The 12659-nt window shown below is 45.8% G+C and overlaps 1 protein-coding gene across 1 annotated transcript in view; it reads left to right on the forward strand.

Moving 5' to 3' along the window:
* The window catches only part of LOC116937063 (unconventional myosin-Va-like), a 200352-nt gene that overhangs the window by 62744 nt on the left and 124949 nt on the right, over positions 1-12659 (forward strand). Inside the window, exon 8 of the mRNA XM_076064735.1 lies at positions 6248-6355. Coding sequence (XP_075920850.1) covers positions 6248-6355 — 108 coding nt within the window. The remainder of the gene's footprint in view (positions 1-6247; positions 6356-12659) is intronic.

Raw genomic sequence — 12659 nt, forward strand, 5'->3', positions numbered from 1 at the left:
GGGTGGGTAGGTGAGTGAGTGAGTGAGTGGGTGAGTGATTGGGTGGGTGAGTGAGTGGGTGGGTGAGTGGGTGAGTGGGTGAGTGGGTGATTGAGTGGGTGAGTGAGTGAGTGCGTGGGTGAGTGAGTGAGTGAGTGGGTGGGTGGGTGAGTGGGTGAGTGAGTGAGTGGGTATGTGAGTGGGTGAGTGGGTGAGTGAGTGGGTGGGTGTGTGGGTGAGTGAGTGGGTGGGTGAGTGAGTGAGTGGGTGAGTGAGTGGGTGGGTGGGTGGGTGAGTGGGTGGGTGGGTGGGTGAATTGGTGAGTGAGTGGGTGAGTGAGTGGGTGAGTGAGTGGGTGGGTGAGTGGGTGAGTGTGTGAGTGAGTGAGTGGGTGAGTTAGTCAGTGGGTGAGTGGGTGAGTGAGTGGGTGGGTGAGTGGGTGGGTGGGTGAGTGGGTGGGTGAGTGGGTGAGTGGGTGAGTGAGTCGGTGAGTGAGTGGGTGGGTGAGTGGGTGAGTGAGTGGGTGGGTGGGTGAGTGAGTGAGTGAGTGGGTGGGTGGGTGAGTGAGTGGGTGAGTGAGTGAGTGGGTGGGTGGGTGAGTGGGTGAGTAGGTGGGTGAATGGGTGAGTGAGTGGGTGAGTGGGTGAGTGGGTGGGTGAGTGGGTGAGTGAGTGGGTGAGTGGGTGAGTGAGTGGGTGAGTGAGTGGGTGAGTGAGTGAGTGGGTGAGTGAGTGGGTGAGTGAGTGGGTGAGTGAGTGGGTGAGTGGGTGGGTGGGTGAGTGGGTGAGTGGGTGGGTGGGTGAGTGGGTGGGTTAGTGGGTTAGTGGGTGAGTGTGTGAGTGGGTGGGTGGGTGGGTGAGTGAGTGGGTGGGTGAGTGAGTGGGTGGGTGAGTGAGGGGGTGGGTGAGTGAGTGGGTGGGTGGTTGAGTGGGTGAGTGGGTGGGTGAGTGGGTGGGTGAGTCGGTGGGTGAGTCGGTGGGTGAGTGGGTGGGTGAGTGGGTGAGTGAGTGGGTGAATGAGTGGGTGAGTGAGTGGGTGAGTGGGTGGGTGAGTGGGTGGGTGGGTGAGTGGGTGAGTGGGTGGGTGGGTGAGTGGGTGGGTAAGTGGGTGAGTGGGTGAGTGTGTGAGTGAGTGGGTGGGTGGGTGGGTTGGTGAGTGGGTGGGTGGGTGAGTGAGTGGGTGGGTGAGTGGGTGGGTGGGTGGTTGAGTGGGTGGGTGAGTCGGTGGGTGAGTAGGTGGGTGAGTTGGTGAGTGAGTGGGTGAGTGAGTGAGTGGGTGGGTGAGTGGGTGAGTGGGTGGGTGAGTGGGTGGGTGGGTGAGTGGGTGAGTGTGTGAGTGAGTGAGTGGGTGTGTGAGTGGGTGGGTGAGTGGGTGAGTGTGTGAGTGAGTGAGTGGGTGAGTTAGTCAGTGGGTGAGTGGGTGAGTGAGTGGGTGGATGAGTGGGTGGGTGGGTGAGTGGGTGGGTGAGTGGGTGAGTGGGTGAGTGAGTGGGTGAGTGAGTGGGTGAGTGAGTGGGTGGGTGGGTGAGTGAGTGGGTGAGTGGGTGAGTGAGTGGGTGAGTGAGTGGGTGGGTGAGTGGGTGAGTGAGTGGGTGGGTGGGTGAGTGAGTGAGTGAGTGGGTGGGTGGGTGGGTGAGTGGGTGGGTGGGTGGGTGAATTGGTGAGTGAGTGGGTGAGTGAGTGGGTGAGTGAGTGGGTGGGTGAGTGGGTGAGTGTGTGAGTGAGTGAGTGGGTGAGTTAGTCAGTGGGTGAGTGGGTGAGTGAGTGGGTGGGTGAGTGGGTGGGTGGGTGGGTGAGTGGGTGGGTGAGTGGGTGAGTGGGTGAGTGAGTGGGTGAGTGAGTGGGTGGGTGAGTGGGTGAGTGAGTGGGTGGGTGGGTGAGTGAGTGAGTGAGTGGGTGGGTGGGTGAGTGAGTGGGTGAGTGAGTGAGTGGGTGGGTGGGTGAGTGGGTGAGTAGGTGGGTGAATGGGTGAGTGAGTGGGTGAGTGGGTGAGTGGGTGGGTGAGTGGGTGAGTGAGTGGGTGAGTGGGTGAGTGAGTGGGTGAGTGAGTCGGTGAGTGAGTGAGCGGGTAAGTGAGTGGGTGAGTGAGTGGGTGAGTGAGTGGGTGAGTGGGTGGGTGGGTGAGTGGGTGAGTGGGTGGGTGGGTGAGTGGGTGGGTTAGTGGGTTAGTGGGTGAGTGTGTGAGTGGGTGGGTGGGTGGGTGGGTGTGTGGGTGAGTGAGTGGGTGGGTGAGTCAGTGAGTGGGTGAGTCAGTGAGTGGGTGAGTGAGTGGGTGGGTGGGTGGGTGAGTGGGTGGGTGGGTGGGTGAATTGGTGAGTGAGTGGGTGAGTGAGTGGGTGAGTGAGTGGGTGGGTGGGTGGTTGAGTGGGTGGGTGAGTAGGTGGGTGAGTTGGTGAGTGAGTGGGTGAGTGAGTGAGTGGGTGAGTGAGTGGGTGAGTGGGTGGGTGAGTGGGTGAGTGGGTGGGTGAGTGGGTGGGTGGGTGAGTGGGTGAGTGTGTGAGTGAGTGAGTGGGTGGGTGAGTGGGTGGGTGGGTGGATGAGTGGGTGGGTGGGTGGTTGAGTGGGTGGTTGAGTGGGTGGGTGAGTCGGTGGGTGAGTAGGTGGGTGAGTTGGTGAGTGAGTGGGTGAGTGAGTGAGTGGGTGGGTGAGTGGGTGGGTGGGTGGGTGGGTGAGTGGGTGGGTGAGTCGGTGGGTGAGTAGGTGGGTGAGTTGGTGAGTGAGTGGGTGAGTGAGTGAGTGGGTGAGTGAGTGGGTGAGTGGGTGGGTGAGTGGGTGAGTGGGTGGGTGAGTGGGTGGGTGGGTGAGTGGGTGAGTGTGTGAGTGAGTGAGTGGGTGGGTGAGTGGGTGGGTGGGTGGTTGAGTGGGTGGGTGGGTGGTTGAGTGGGTGGGTGAGTCGGTGGGTGAGTAGGTGGGTGAGTTGGTGAGTGAGTGGGTGAGTGAGTGAGTGGGTGAGTGAGTGGGTGAGTGGGTGGGTGAGTGGGTGAGTGGGTGGGTGAGTGGGTGGGTGGGTGAGTGGGTGAGTGTGTGAGTGAGTGAGTGGGTGGGTGAGTGGGTGGGTGGGTGGTTGAGTGGGTGGGTGGGTGGTTGAGTGGGTGGGTGAGTCAGTGGGTGGGTGAGTGATCGTGGGGAGCGGTGGTGTAGTGGTTAGCGCTACGCTGCACTATGAACCTGGCGACCCGGGTTCAATTCCCGCTCACGGCCAACACCAGTGACGATTATCTGAACCCGTCCTGGGCCTCCCCTAGGTCGACTCAGCCTCAAATGTGTCACCTGGTGCGGTGTGTAGTAAACATCGCCACCGGGGAGACAAAAGCGGTCGGGCGTGGTGCTGGCCACTCACCCCCTCGTGTACCGTTCCGGCCTTCATAGGTGCTCGCTAACAGCACTTGCCCCTACAGTCTGTTAAGGCTATACGGGGGATGTTTGTCTTTGTCTTTGAGTGAATGGGTGGGTGAGTTGGTGGGTGGGAGAGTTGGTGGGTGGGTGAGTTGGTGGGTGGGTGAGTTGGTTAGTAGGTGATTGGTTGGGTGAGTGGGTGGGTGACTGTGTGGGTGGGTTTGTGAGTGTGAAACTGGGTGAATGAGTGGGTGGGTTAGTGGCTAACTGCGTGAATGAGTGGGTGAGTGGGGGAGTTGGTGAGTGAGTGAGTGGGTGTGTGAATGGGTGAGTGGGTGTTGGAGTGGGTGGTGGAGTGGGTGAGTTTGTAAGTGGGTGGCTGGGTGAGTTTGTGGGTGGGTGGCTGGGTGAGTTTGTGGGTGGGTGGGTGAGTGGGTGGGTAAGTTTGTGAGTGGGTGGCTGAGTGGGTGGGTGGGTGAGTTTGTAAGTGGGTGGCTGGGTGAGTTTGTGGGTGGGTGGGTGAGTGGGTGGGTAAGTTTGTGAGTGGGTGGCTGGGTGAGTGGGTGGGTATTTGAGTGGGTGGGTGTTTGGGTGGGTGGGTGGCTGGGTGGGTGGGTGGGTGTTTGGGTGGGTGGGTGAGTTTGTGAGTGGGTGGCTTGGTGATTGTGTGAATTAAGGATGCCCTGTGGTCCCCCTCTTTAAGAAGGGGGACCGCACAGACTGTAACAACTACAGGGGTATCTCACTCCTCAGTGTGCCGGGAAAGGTCCTGGCAAGGATTATTCAACATCGCCTTGCCAGGCACGCTGAGGAGAGGCTTGCGGAGCCCCAATGCGGTTTCAGGAAAGGGCGGTCCTGCACAGATGCCATAGTTTCTGTCCGTCTGCTACAGCAGAAGTGTAGGGAATTCCAACAAGACCTACATCTCTGATTTATTGACCTGGTCAAGGCCTATGATACCATCAGTAGGCCTGGGCTCTGGGTTGTTCTTCGTGTTTTCGGAGTCCCTGACCCTCTGCTCACGATCATTAAGGACCTTCATGATGGTGAGCGGGCCCGTGTAAAACTATGTGGCCAGGAGTCAGAGCCATTCCCTGTACACCTTGGGGTGCGACAGGGATGTCCTCTGGCTCCCACATTATTTAACATCTATTTTGACCACGTAGTTCATGAAGCCTTCAATAGCTGTACCGGGGGAATCTCCATATGGTACAGATATAATGGGAGGCTGATCGATGCCCGGGTGCGGTCAAGGGATGGCTCCCTATTGCCCAACCACGTTATGTATGCTGATGATTTGGTAATAGCTGCTCAGTCAGAGGAGGAGTTGGAGACGCTGCTGCTGAGACTGGAGCGTGCCACTAAGAGATGGGGCCTTGCCATCAGCCCCACCAAAACTAACCACCTGCCTGGGTATTTTGTACCATCGGACACTCCACCCCCACAACTCCCAATCGGTGATGGGGCAGTTGTGGAGAGAGTGGAGAGTTTCCCATACCTGGGCAGTGTGCTTATGACTGGCTCCAGTATAACAGCAGAGGTCTCACTCCGAATCAGTCGAGCGGCAATATCTTTTCATCGGTTGCGTAACGCTGTGTGGAAGCTACCTGGTCTGTCGCTCCGCACTAAGCTTCAGGTCTTCTCGGCCACGGTCATTCCCTCCCTTCTCTACGCTTGCGAAACGTGGACCCCCTTAATGGAACATCTTTGCCGGTTAGAAACATTTAGGTTGGCCTGCCTACGATCCATTCTGGGTTTAACCAGGCTGGATTGTGTGAGGAGCTCACAAATCCTTGAAAGTTCTGAGCACGGTCCCATCGGTGAGCTCCTCCGGCGGGGAAGGCTGCGATGGCTGGGTCATGTAGCCCACATGCACAGCCACCGCATGCCGAAACAGCTTTTGTTCGGCCGGATTGAGGCGGCTAAGCGGGCGCGGCACGGGCTAGAGAAGAGATGGAGTGATGTGGTACAGGAGGACGTGGAGCTGAGTGGACTTGCCTATGACTGGTACCAGCGGTGTCAAGATCGGCCTCTGTGGAGGAGGCTCGTGAAGGACGCTACTGGGCAGTTGGAGGTAGTCGCCCTCCAACAACAACGGAGGGTGGAGGAGCGACGCTCACAACAACGAGCGGAGCGCCTGGTGGCTAAAGCACAGCAGGTTGGCACAGTAGGGGGCACAGGTGGTGCATCAGCCAGTCATCTCAGTCAGTCGACCCGTGGCACCTGGGTCTGCCCCGTGACCTCCAGCCAGCGGGCGTTCGACACTTCACGTGGCCTCAGGGTGCACATAGCCTGGCACAAGCGTCGTGGTGACGTCACCGCCACTTAGTGGCGAATGGCGGTTGTTGTTGTTATTGTTGTTGTGTGTGTGACTGTGTGTGTGTGACTTTGTGTGTGTGACTGTGTGTGTGTGACTGTGTGTGATTGAGTGTAGTCACATCACTCCCCCCCTCCGTGTCTCTCTCCCCGTGTCTCTCCCTGTGTCTCCCCCCGTGTCTCCCCCTTGTCTCCCCGTGTCTCCCCCTTGTCTCCCCGTGTCTCCCCCGTGTCTCCCCCTTGTCTCCCCTTGTCTCCCCGTGTCTCTCCCTGTCTCTCCCCCCGTGTCTCCCCCTTGTCTCCCCCTTGTCTCCCCGTGTCTCCCCCGTGTCTCCCCGTGTCTCTCCGTGTCTCCCCCGTGTCTCCCCCTTGTCTCCCCCGTGTCTCCCCCTTGTCTCCCCCCGTGTCTCCCCATCTCTCCCCCCGTGTCTCTCCCCCCGTGTCTCTCCCCGTGTCTCTCCCTGTGTCTCCCCGTGTCTCCCCGTGTCTCCCCGTCTCTCCCCGTGTCTCCCCATTTCTCCCCCCGTGTCTCTCCCCCCGTGTCTCTCCCCCCGTGTCTCTCTCCCCGTGTCTCCCCGTGTCTCTCCCCGTGTCTCCCCCGTGTCTCCCTGTCCCAGGTCCCGCTGAGACGTTCCACTACACCAGGCAGGGTGGCAACGCTGAGATCAATGGGACGGACGACGCCTCACAGCTCACAGAGACTCGTAGAGCCCTTTCACTGCTCGGTAATACTACAACTAGTAGTACTGGTACTATAACTAGTAGTACTGGTACTACGACGCCTCACAGCTCACAGAGACTCGTAGAGCCCTTTCACTGCTCGGTAATACTACAACTAGTAGTACTGGTACTATAACTAGTAGTACTGGTACTACGACGCCTCACAGCTCACAGAGACTCGTAGAGCCCTTTCACTGCTCGGTAATACTACAACTAGTAGTACTGGTACTATAACTAGTAGTACTGGTACTACGACGCCTCACAGCTCACAGAGACTCGTAGAGCCCTTTCACTGCTCGGTAATACTACAACTAGTAGTACTGGTACTATAACTAGCAGTACTATAACTAGTAGTACTAGTACTATAACTAGTAGTACTAGTACTAGTAGTACTAGTACTATAACTAGTAGTACTATAACTAGTAGTACTAGTACTATAACTAGTAGTACTGGTACTATAACGAGTAGTACTAGTACTATAACTAGTAGTACTGGTACTATAACTAGTAGTACTGGTACTACAACTAGTAGTACTAGTACTTAACTAGTAGTACTATAACTAGTAGTACTGGTACTATAACTAGTAGTACTGGTACTATAACTAGTAGTACTATAACTAGTAGTACTGGTACTATAACTAGTAGTACTATAACTAGTAGTACTAGTACTATAACTAGTAGTACTATAACTAGTAGTACTAGTACTATAACTAGTAGTACTGGTACTATACCTAGTAGTACTAGTACTATAACTAGTAGTACTGGTACTATAACTAGTAGTACTGGTACTACAACTAGTAGTACAAGTACTATAACTAGTAGTACTATAACTAGTAGTACTGGTACTATAACTAGTAGTACTGGTACTATAACTAGTAGTACTATAACTAGTAGTACTGGTACTATAACTAGTAGTACTATAACTAGTAGTACTATAACTAGTAGTACTAGTACTATAACTAGTAGTACTGGTACTATAACTAGTAGTACTGGTACTATAACTAGTAGTACTAGTACTATAACTAGTAGTACTATAACTAGTAGTACTGGTACTATAACTAGTAGTACTAGTACTATAACTAGTAGTACTATAACTAGTAGTACTAGTAATATAACTAGTAGTACTATAACTAGTAGTACTAGTAATACAACTAGTAGTACTATAACTAGTAGTACTAGTACTATAACTAGTAGTACTGGTACTATAACTAGTAGTACTGGTACTATAACTAGTAGTACTGGTACTATAACTAGTAGTACTATAACTAGTAGTACTATAACTAGTAGTACTGGTACTATAACTAGTAGTACTATAACTAGTAGTACTAGTACTATAACTAGTAGTACTAGTACTATAACTAGTAGTACTATAACTAGTAGTACTATAACTAGTAGTACTAGTACTATAACTAGTAGTACTGGTACTATACCTAGTAGTACTAGTACTATAACTAGTAGTACTGGTACTATAACTAGTAGTACTGGTACTACAACTAGTAGTACAAGTACTATAACTAGTAGTACTATAACTAGTAGTACTGGTACTATAACTAGTAGTACTGGTACTATAACTAGTAGTACTATAACTAGTAGTACTGGTACTATAACTAGTAGTACTATAACTAGTAGTACTATAACTAGTAGTACTAGTACTATAACTAGTAGTACTGGTACTATAACTAGTAGTACTGGTACTATAACTAGTAGTACTAGTACTATAACTAGTAGTACTATAACTAGTAGTACTGGTACTATAACTAGTAGTACTAGTACTATAACTAGTAGTACTATAACTAGTAGTACTAGTAATATAACTAGTAGTACTATAACTAGTAGTACTAGTAATACAACTAGTAGTACTATAACTAGTAGTACTAGTACTATAACTAGTAGTACTGGTACTATAACTAGTAGTACTGGTACTATAACTAGTAGTACTGGTACTATAACTAGTAGTACTATAACTAGTAGTACTATAACTAGTAGTACTGGTACTATAACTAGTAGTACTATAACTAGTAGTACTAGTACTATAACTAGTAGTACTAGTACTATAACTAGTAGTACTATAACTAGTAGTACTATAACTAGTAGTACTAGTACTATAACTAGTAGTACTGGTACTACGACGCCTCACAGCTCACAGAGACTCGTAGAGCCCTGTCACTGCTCGGTAATACTACAACTAGTAGTACTGGTACTATAACTAGTAGTACTATAACTAGTAGTACTATAACTAGTAGTACTAGTACTATAACTAGTAGTACTGGTACTATGACGCCTCACAGCTCACAGAGACTCGTAGAGCCCTGTCACTGCTCGGTAATACTATAATTAGTAGTACTGGTACTACAACTAATAGTACTGGTACTATAACTAGTAGTACTGGTACTATAACTAGTAGTACTAGTACTATAACTAGTAGTACTGGTACCATAACTAGTAGTACTATAACTAGTAGTACTGTTACTATAACTAGTAGTACTATTACTAGTAGTACTAGTACTATAACTAGTAGTACTAGTACTATAACTAGTAGTACTATAACTAGTAGTTCTAGTAGTTCTAGTACTATAACTAGTAGTACTGGTACTATAACTAGTAGTACTGGTACTATAACTAGTAGTACTAGTACTACAACTAGTAGTACTGGTACTACAACTAATAGTACTGGTACTATAACTAGTAGTACTGGTACTATAACTAGTAGTACTAGTACTATAACTAGTAGTACTGGTACCATAACTAGTAGTACTATAACTAGCAGTACTGTTACTATAACTAGTAGTACTATTACTAGTAGTACTAGTACTATAACTAGTAGTACTAGTACTATAACTAGTAGTACTATAACTAGTAGTTCTAGTACTATAACTAGTAGTACTGGTACTACAACTAGTAGTACTGGTACTATAACTAGTAGTACTAGTACTACAACTAGTAGTACTAGTACTTTAACTAGTAGTACTATAACTGGTAGTACTGGTACTATAACTAGTAGTACTAGTACTATAACTAGTAGTACTGGTACTATAACTAGTAGTACTGGTACTATAACTAGTAGTACTAGTGCTATAACTAGTAGTACTAGTACTACAACTAGTAGTACTATAACTAACAGTACTGGTACTATAACTAGTAGTACTATTACTAGTAGTACTGGTACTATAACTAGTAGTACTAGTACTATAACTACTAGTACTATAACTAGAAGTACTGGTACTATAATTAGTAGTACTAGTACTATAACTAGTAGTACTGGTACTATAACTAGTAGTACTAGTACTATAACTAGTAGTACTATAACTAGTAGGACTAGTACTATAACTAGTAGTACTAGTACTATAACTAGTAGTACTAGTACTATAACTAGTAGTACTAGTACTATAACTAGTAGTACTAGTACTATAACTAGTAGTACTGGTACTATAACTAGTAGTACTAGTACTACAACTAGTAGTACTAGTACTACAACTAGTTGTACTAGTACTATAACTAGTAGTACTAGTACTATAACTAGTAGTACTATAATTAGTAGTACTAGTACTATAACTAGTAGTACTATAACTAGTAGTACTAGTATTATAACTAGTAGTACTGGTACTATAACTAGTAGTACTAGTACTATACCTAGTAGTACTATAACTAGTAGTACTGGTACTACAACTAGTAGTACTGGTACTACAACTAGTAGTACTAGTACTACAACTAGTAGTACTAGTACTATACCTAGTAGTACTATACTAGTAGTACTGGTACTATAACTAGTAGTACTATAACTAGTAGTACTGGTACTATAACTAGTAGTACTAGTACTACAACTAGTAGTACTAGTACTACAACTAGTAGTACTATAACTAGTAGTACTGGTACTACAACTAGTAGTACTTGTACTACAACTAGTAGTACTAGTACTATAACTAGTAGTACTACAACTAGTAGTACTGGTACTATAACTAGTAGTACTAGTACTATAACTAGTAGTACTAGTACTATAACTAGTAGTACTATAAGTAGTAGTACTAGTACTATAACTAGTAGTACTAGTACTATAACTAGTAGTACTATAACTAGTAGTACTGGTACTATAACTAGTAGTACTGGTACTACAACTAGTAGTACTATAACTAGTAGTTCTAGTACTATAACTAGTAGTACTGGTACTATAACTAGTAGTACTGGTACTATAACTAGTAGTACTAGTACTACAACTAGTAGTACTAGTACTTTATCTAGTAGTGCTATAACTGGTAGTACTGGTACTATAACTAGTAGTACTAGTACTATAACTAGTAGTACTGGTACTATAACTAGTAGTACTGGTACTATAACTAGTAGTACTAGTGCTATAACTAGTAGTACTAGTACTACAACTAGTAGTACTATAACTAACAGTACTGGTACTATAACTAGTAGTACTATTACTAGTAGTACTGGTACTATAACTAGTAGTACTAGTACTATAACTACTAGTACTATAACTAGAAGTACTGGTACTATAATTAGTAGTACTAGTACTATAACTAGTAGTACTGGTACTATAACTAGTAGTACTAGTACTATAACTAGTAGTACTATAACTAGTAGTACTAGTACTATAACTAGTAGTACTAGTACTATAACTAGTAGTACTAGTACTATAACTAGTAGTACTAGTACTATAACTAGTAGTACTAGTACTACAACTAGTAGTACTAGTACTATAACTAGTAGTACTAGTACTATAACTAGTAGTACTATAATTAGTAGTACTAGTACTATAACTAGTAGTACTATAACTAGTAGTACTAGTATTATAACTAGTAGTACTGGTACTATAACTAGTAGTACTAGTACTATACCTAGTAGTACTATAACTAGTAGTACTGGTACTACAACTAGTAGTACTAGTACTACAACTAGTAGTACTAGTACTATACCTAGTAGTACTATACTAGTAGTACTGATACTATAACTAGTAGTACTATAACTAGTAGTACTGGTACTATAACTAGTAGTACTAGTACTACAACTAGTAGTACTAGTAGTACTGGTACTATAACTAGTAGTACTGGTACTATAACTAGTAGTACTGGTACTACAACTAGTAGTACTTGTACTACAACTAGTAGTACTAGTACTATAACTAGTAGTACTATAACTAGTAGTACTAGTACTATAACTAGTAGTACTATAACTAGTATTACTAGTACTACAACTAGTAGTACTATAACTAGTAGTACTGGTACTACAACTAGTAGTACTTGTACTACAACTAGTAGTACTAGTACTATAACTAGTAGTACTATAACTAGTAGTACTAGTACTATAACTAGTAGTACTGGTACTATAACTAGTAGTACTGGTACTATAACTAGTAGTACTGGTACTACAACTAGTAGTACTTGTACTATAACTAGTAGTACTATAACTAGTAGTACTGGTACTATAACTAGTAGTACTGGTACTATAACTAGTAGTACTGGTACTACAACTAGTAGTACTAGTACTATAACTAGTAGTACTATAACTGGTAGTACTGGTACTATAACTAGTAGTACTGGTACTACAACTAGTAGTACTTGTACTATAACTAGTAGTACTATAACTAGTAGTACTGGTACTATAACTAGTAGTACTGGTACTATAACTAGTAGTACTAGTACTACAACTAGTAGTACTAGTACTACATCTAGTAGTACTAGTACTATAACTAGTAGTACTAGTACTATAACTAGTAGTACTATAATTAGTAGTACTAGTACTATAACTAGTAGTACTATAACTAGTAGTACTAGTATTATAACTAGTAGTACTGGTACTATAACTAGTAGTACTAGTACTATACCTAGTAGTACTATAACTAGTAGTACTGGTACTACAACTAGTAGTACTAGTACTACAACTAGTAGTACTAGTACTATACCTAGTAGTACTATACTAGTAGTACTGATACTATAACTAGTAGTACTATAACTAGTAGTACTGGTACTATAACTAGTAGTACTAGTACTACAACTAGTAGTACTAGTAGTACTGGTACTATAACTAGTAGTACTGGTACTATAACTAGTAGTACTGGTACTACAACTAGTAGTACTTGTACTACAACTAGTAGTACTAGTACTATAACTAGTAGTACTATAACTAGTAGTACTAGTACTATAACTAGTAGTACTATAACTAGTAGTACTAGTACTACAACTAGTAGTACTATAACTAGTAGTACTGGTACTACAACTAGTAGTACTTGTACTACAACTAGTAGTACTAGTACTATAACTAGTAGTACTATAACTAGTAGTACTAGTACTATAACTAGTAGTACTGG

This window comes from Petromyzon marinus, unplaced genomic scaffold (assembly GCF_048934315.1).
Source record: "Petromyzon marinus isolate PM22_M1 ecotype Great Lakes invasive population unplaced genomic scaffold, UKy_Petmar_22M1.pri1.0 PM_Scaffold_66, whole genome shotgun sequence".
NCBI lineage: Eukaryota > Metazoa > Chordata > Hyperoartia > Petromyzontiformes > Petromyzontidae > Petromyzon > Petromyzon marinus.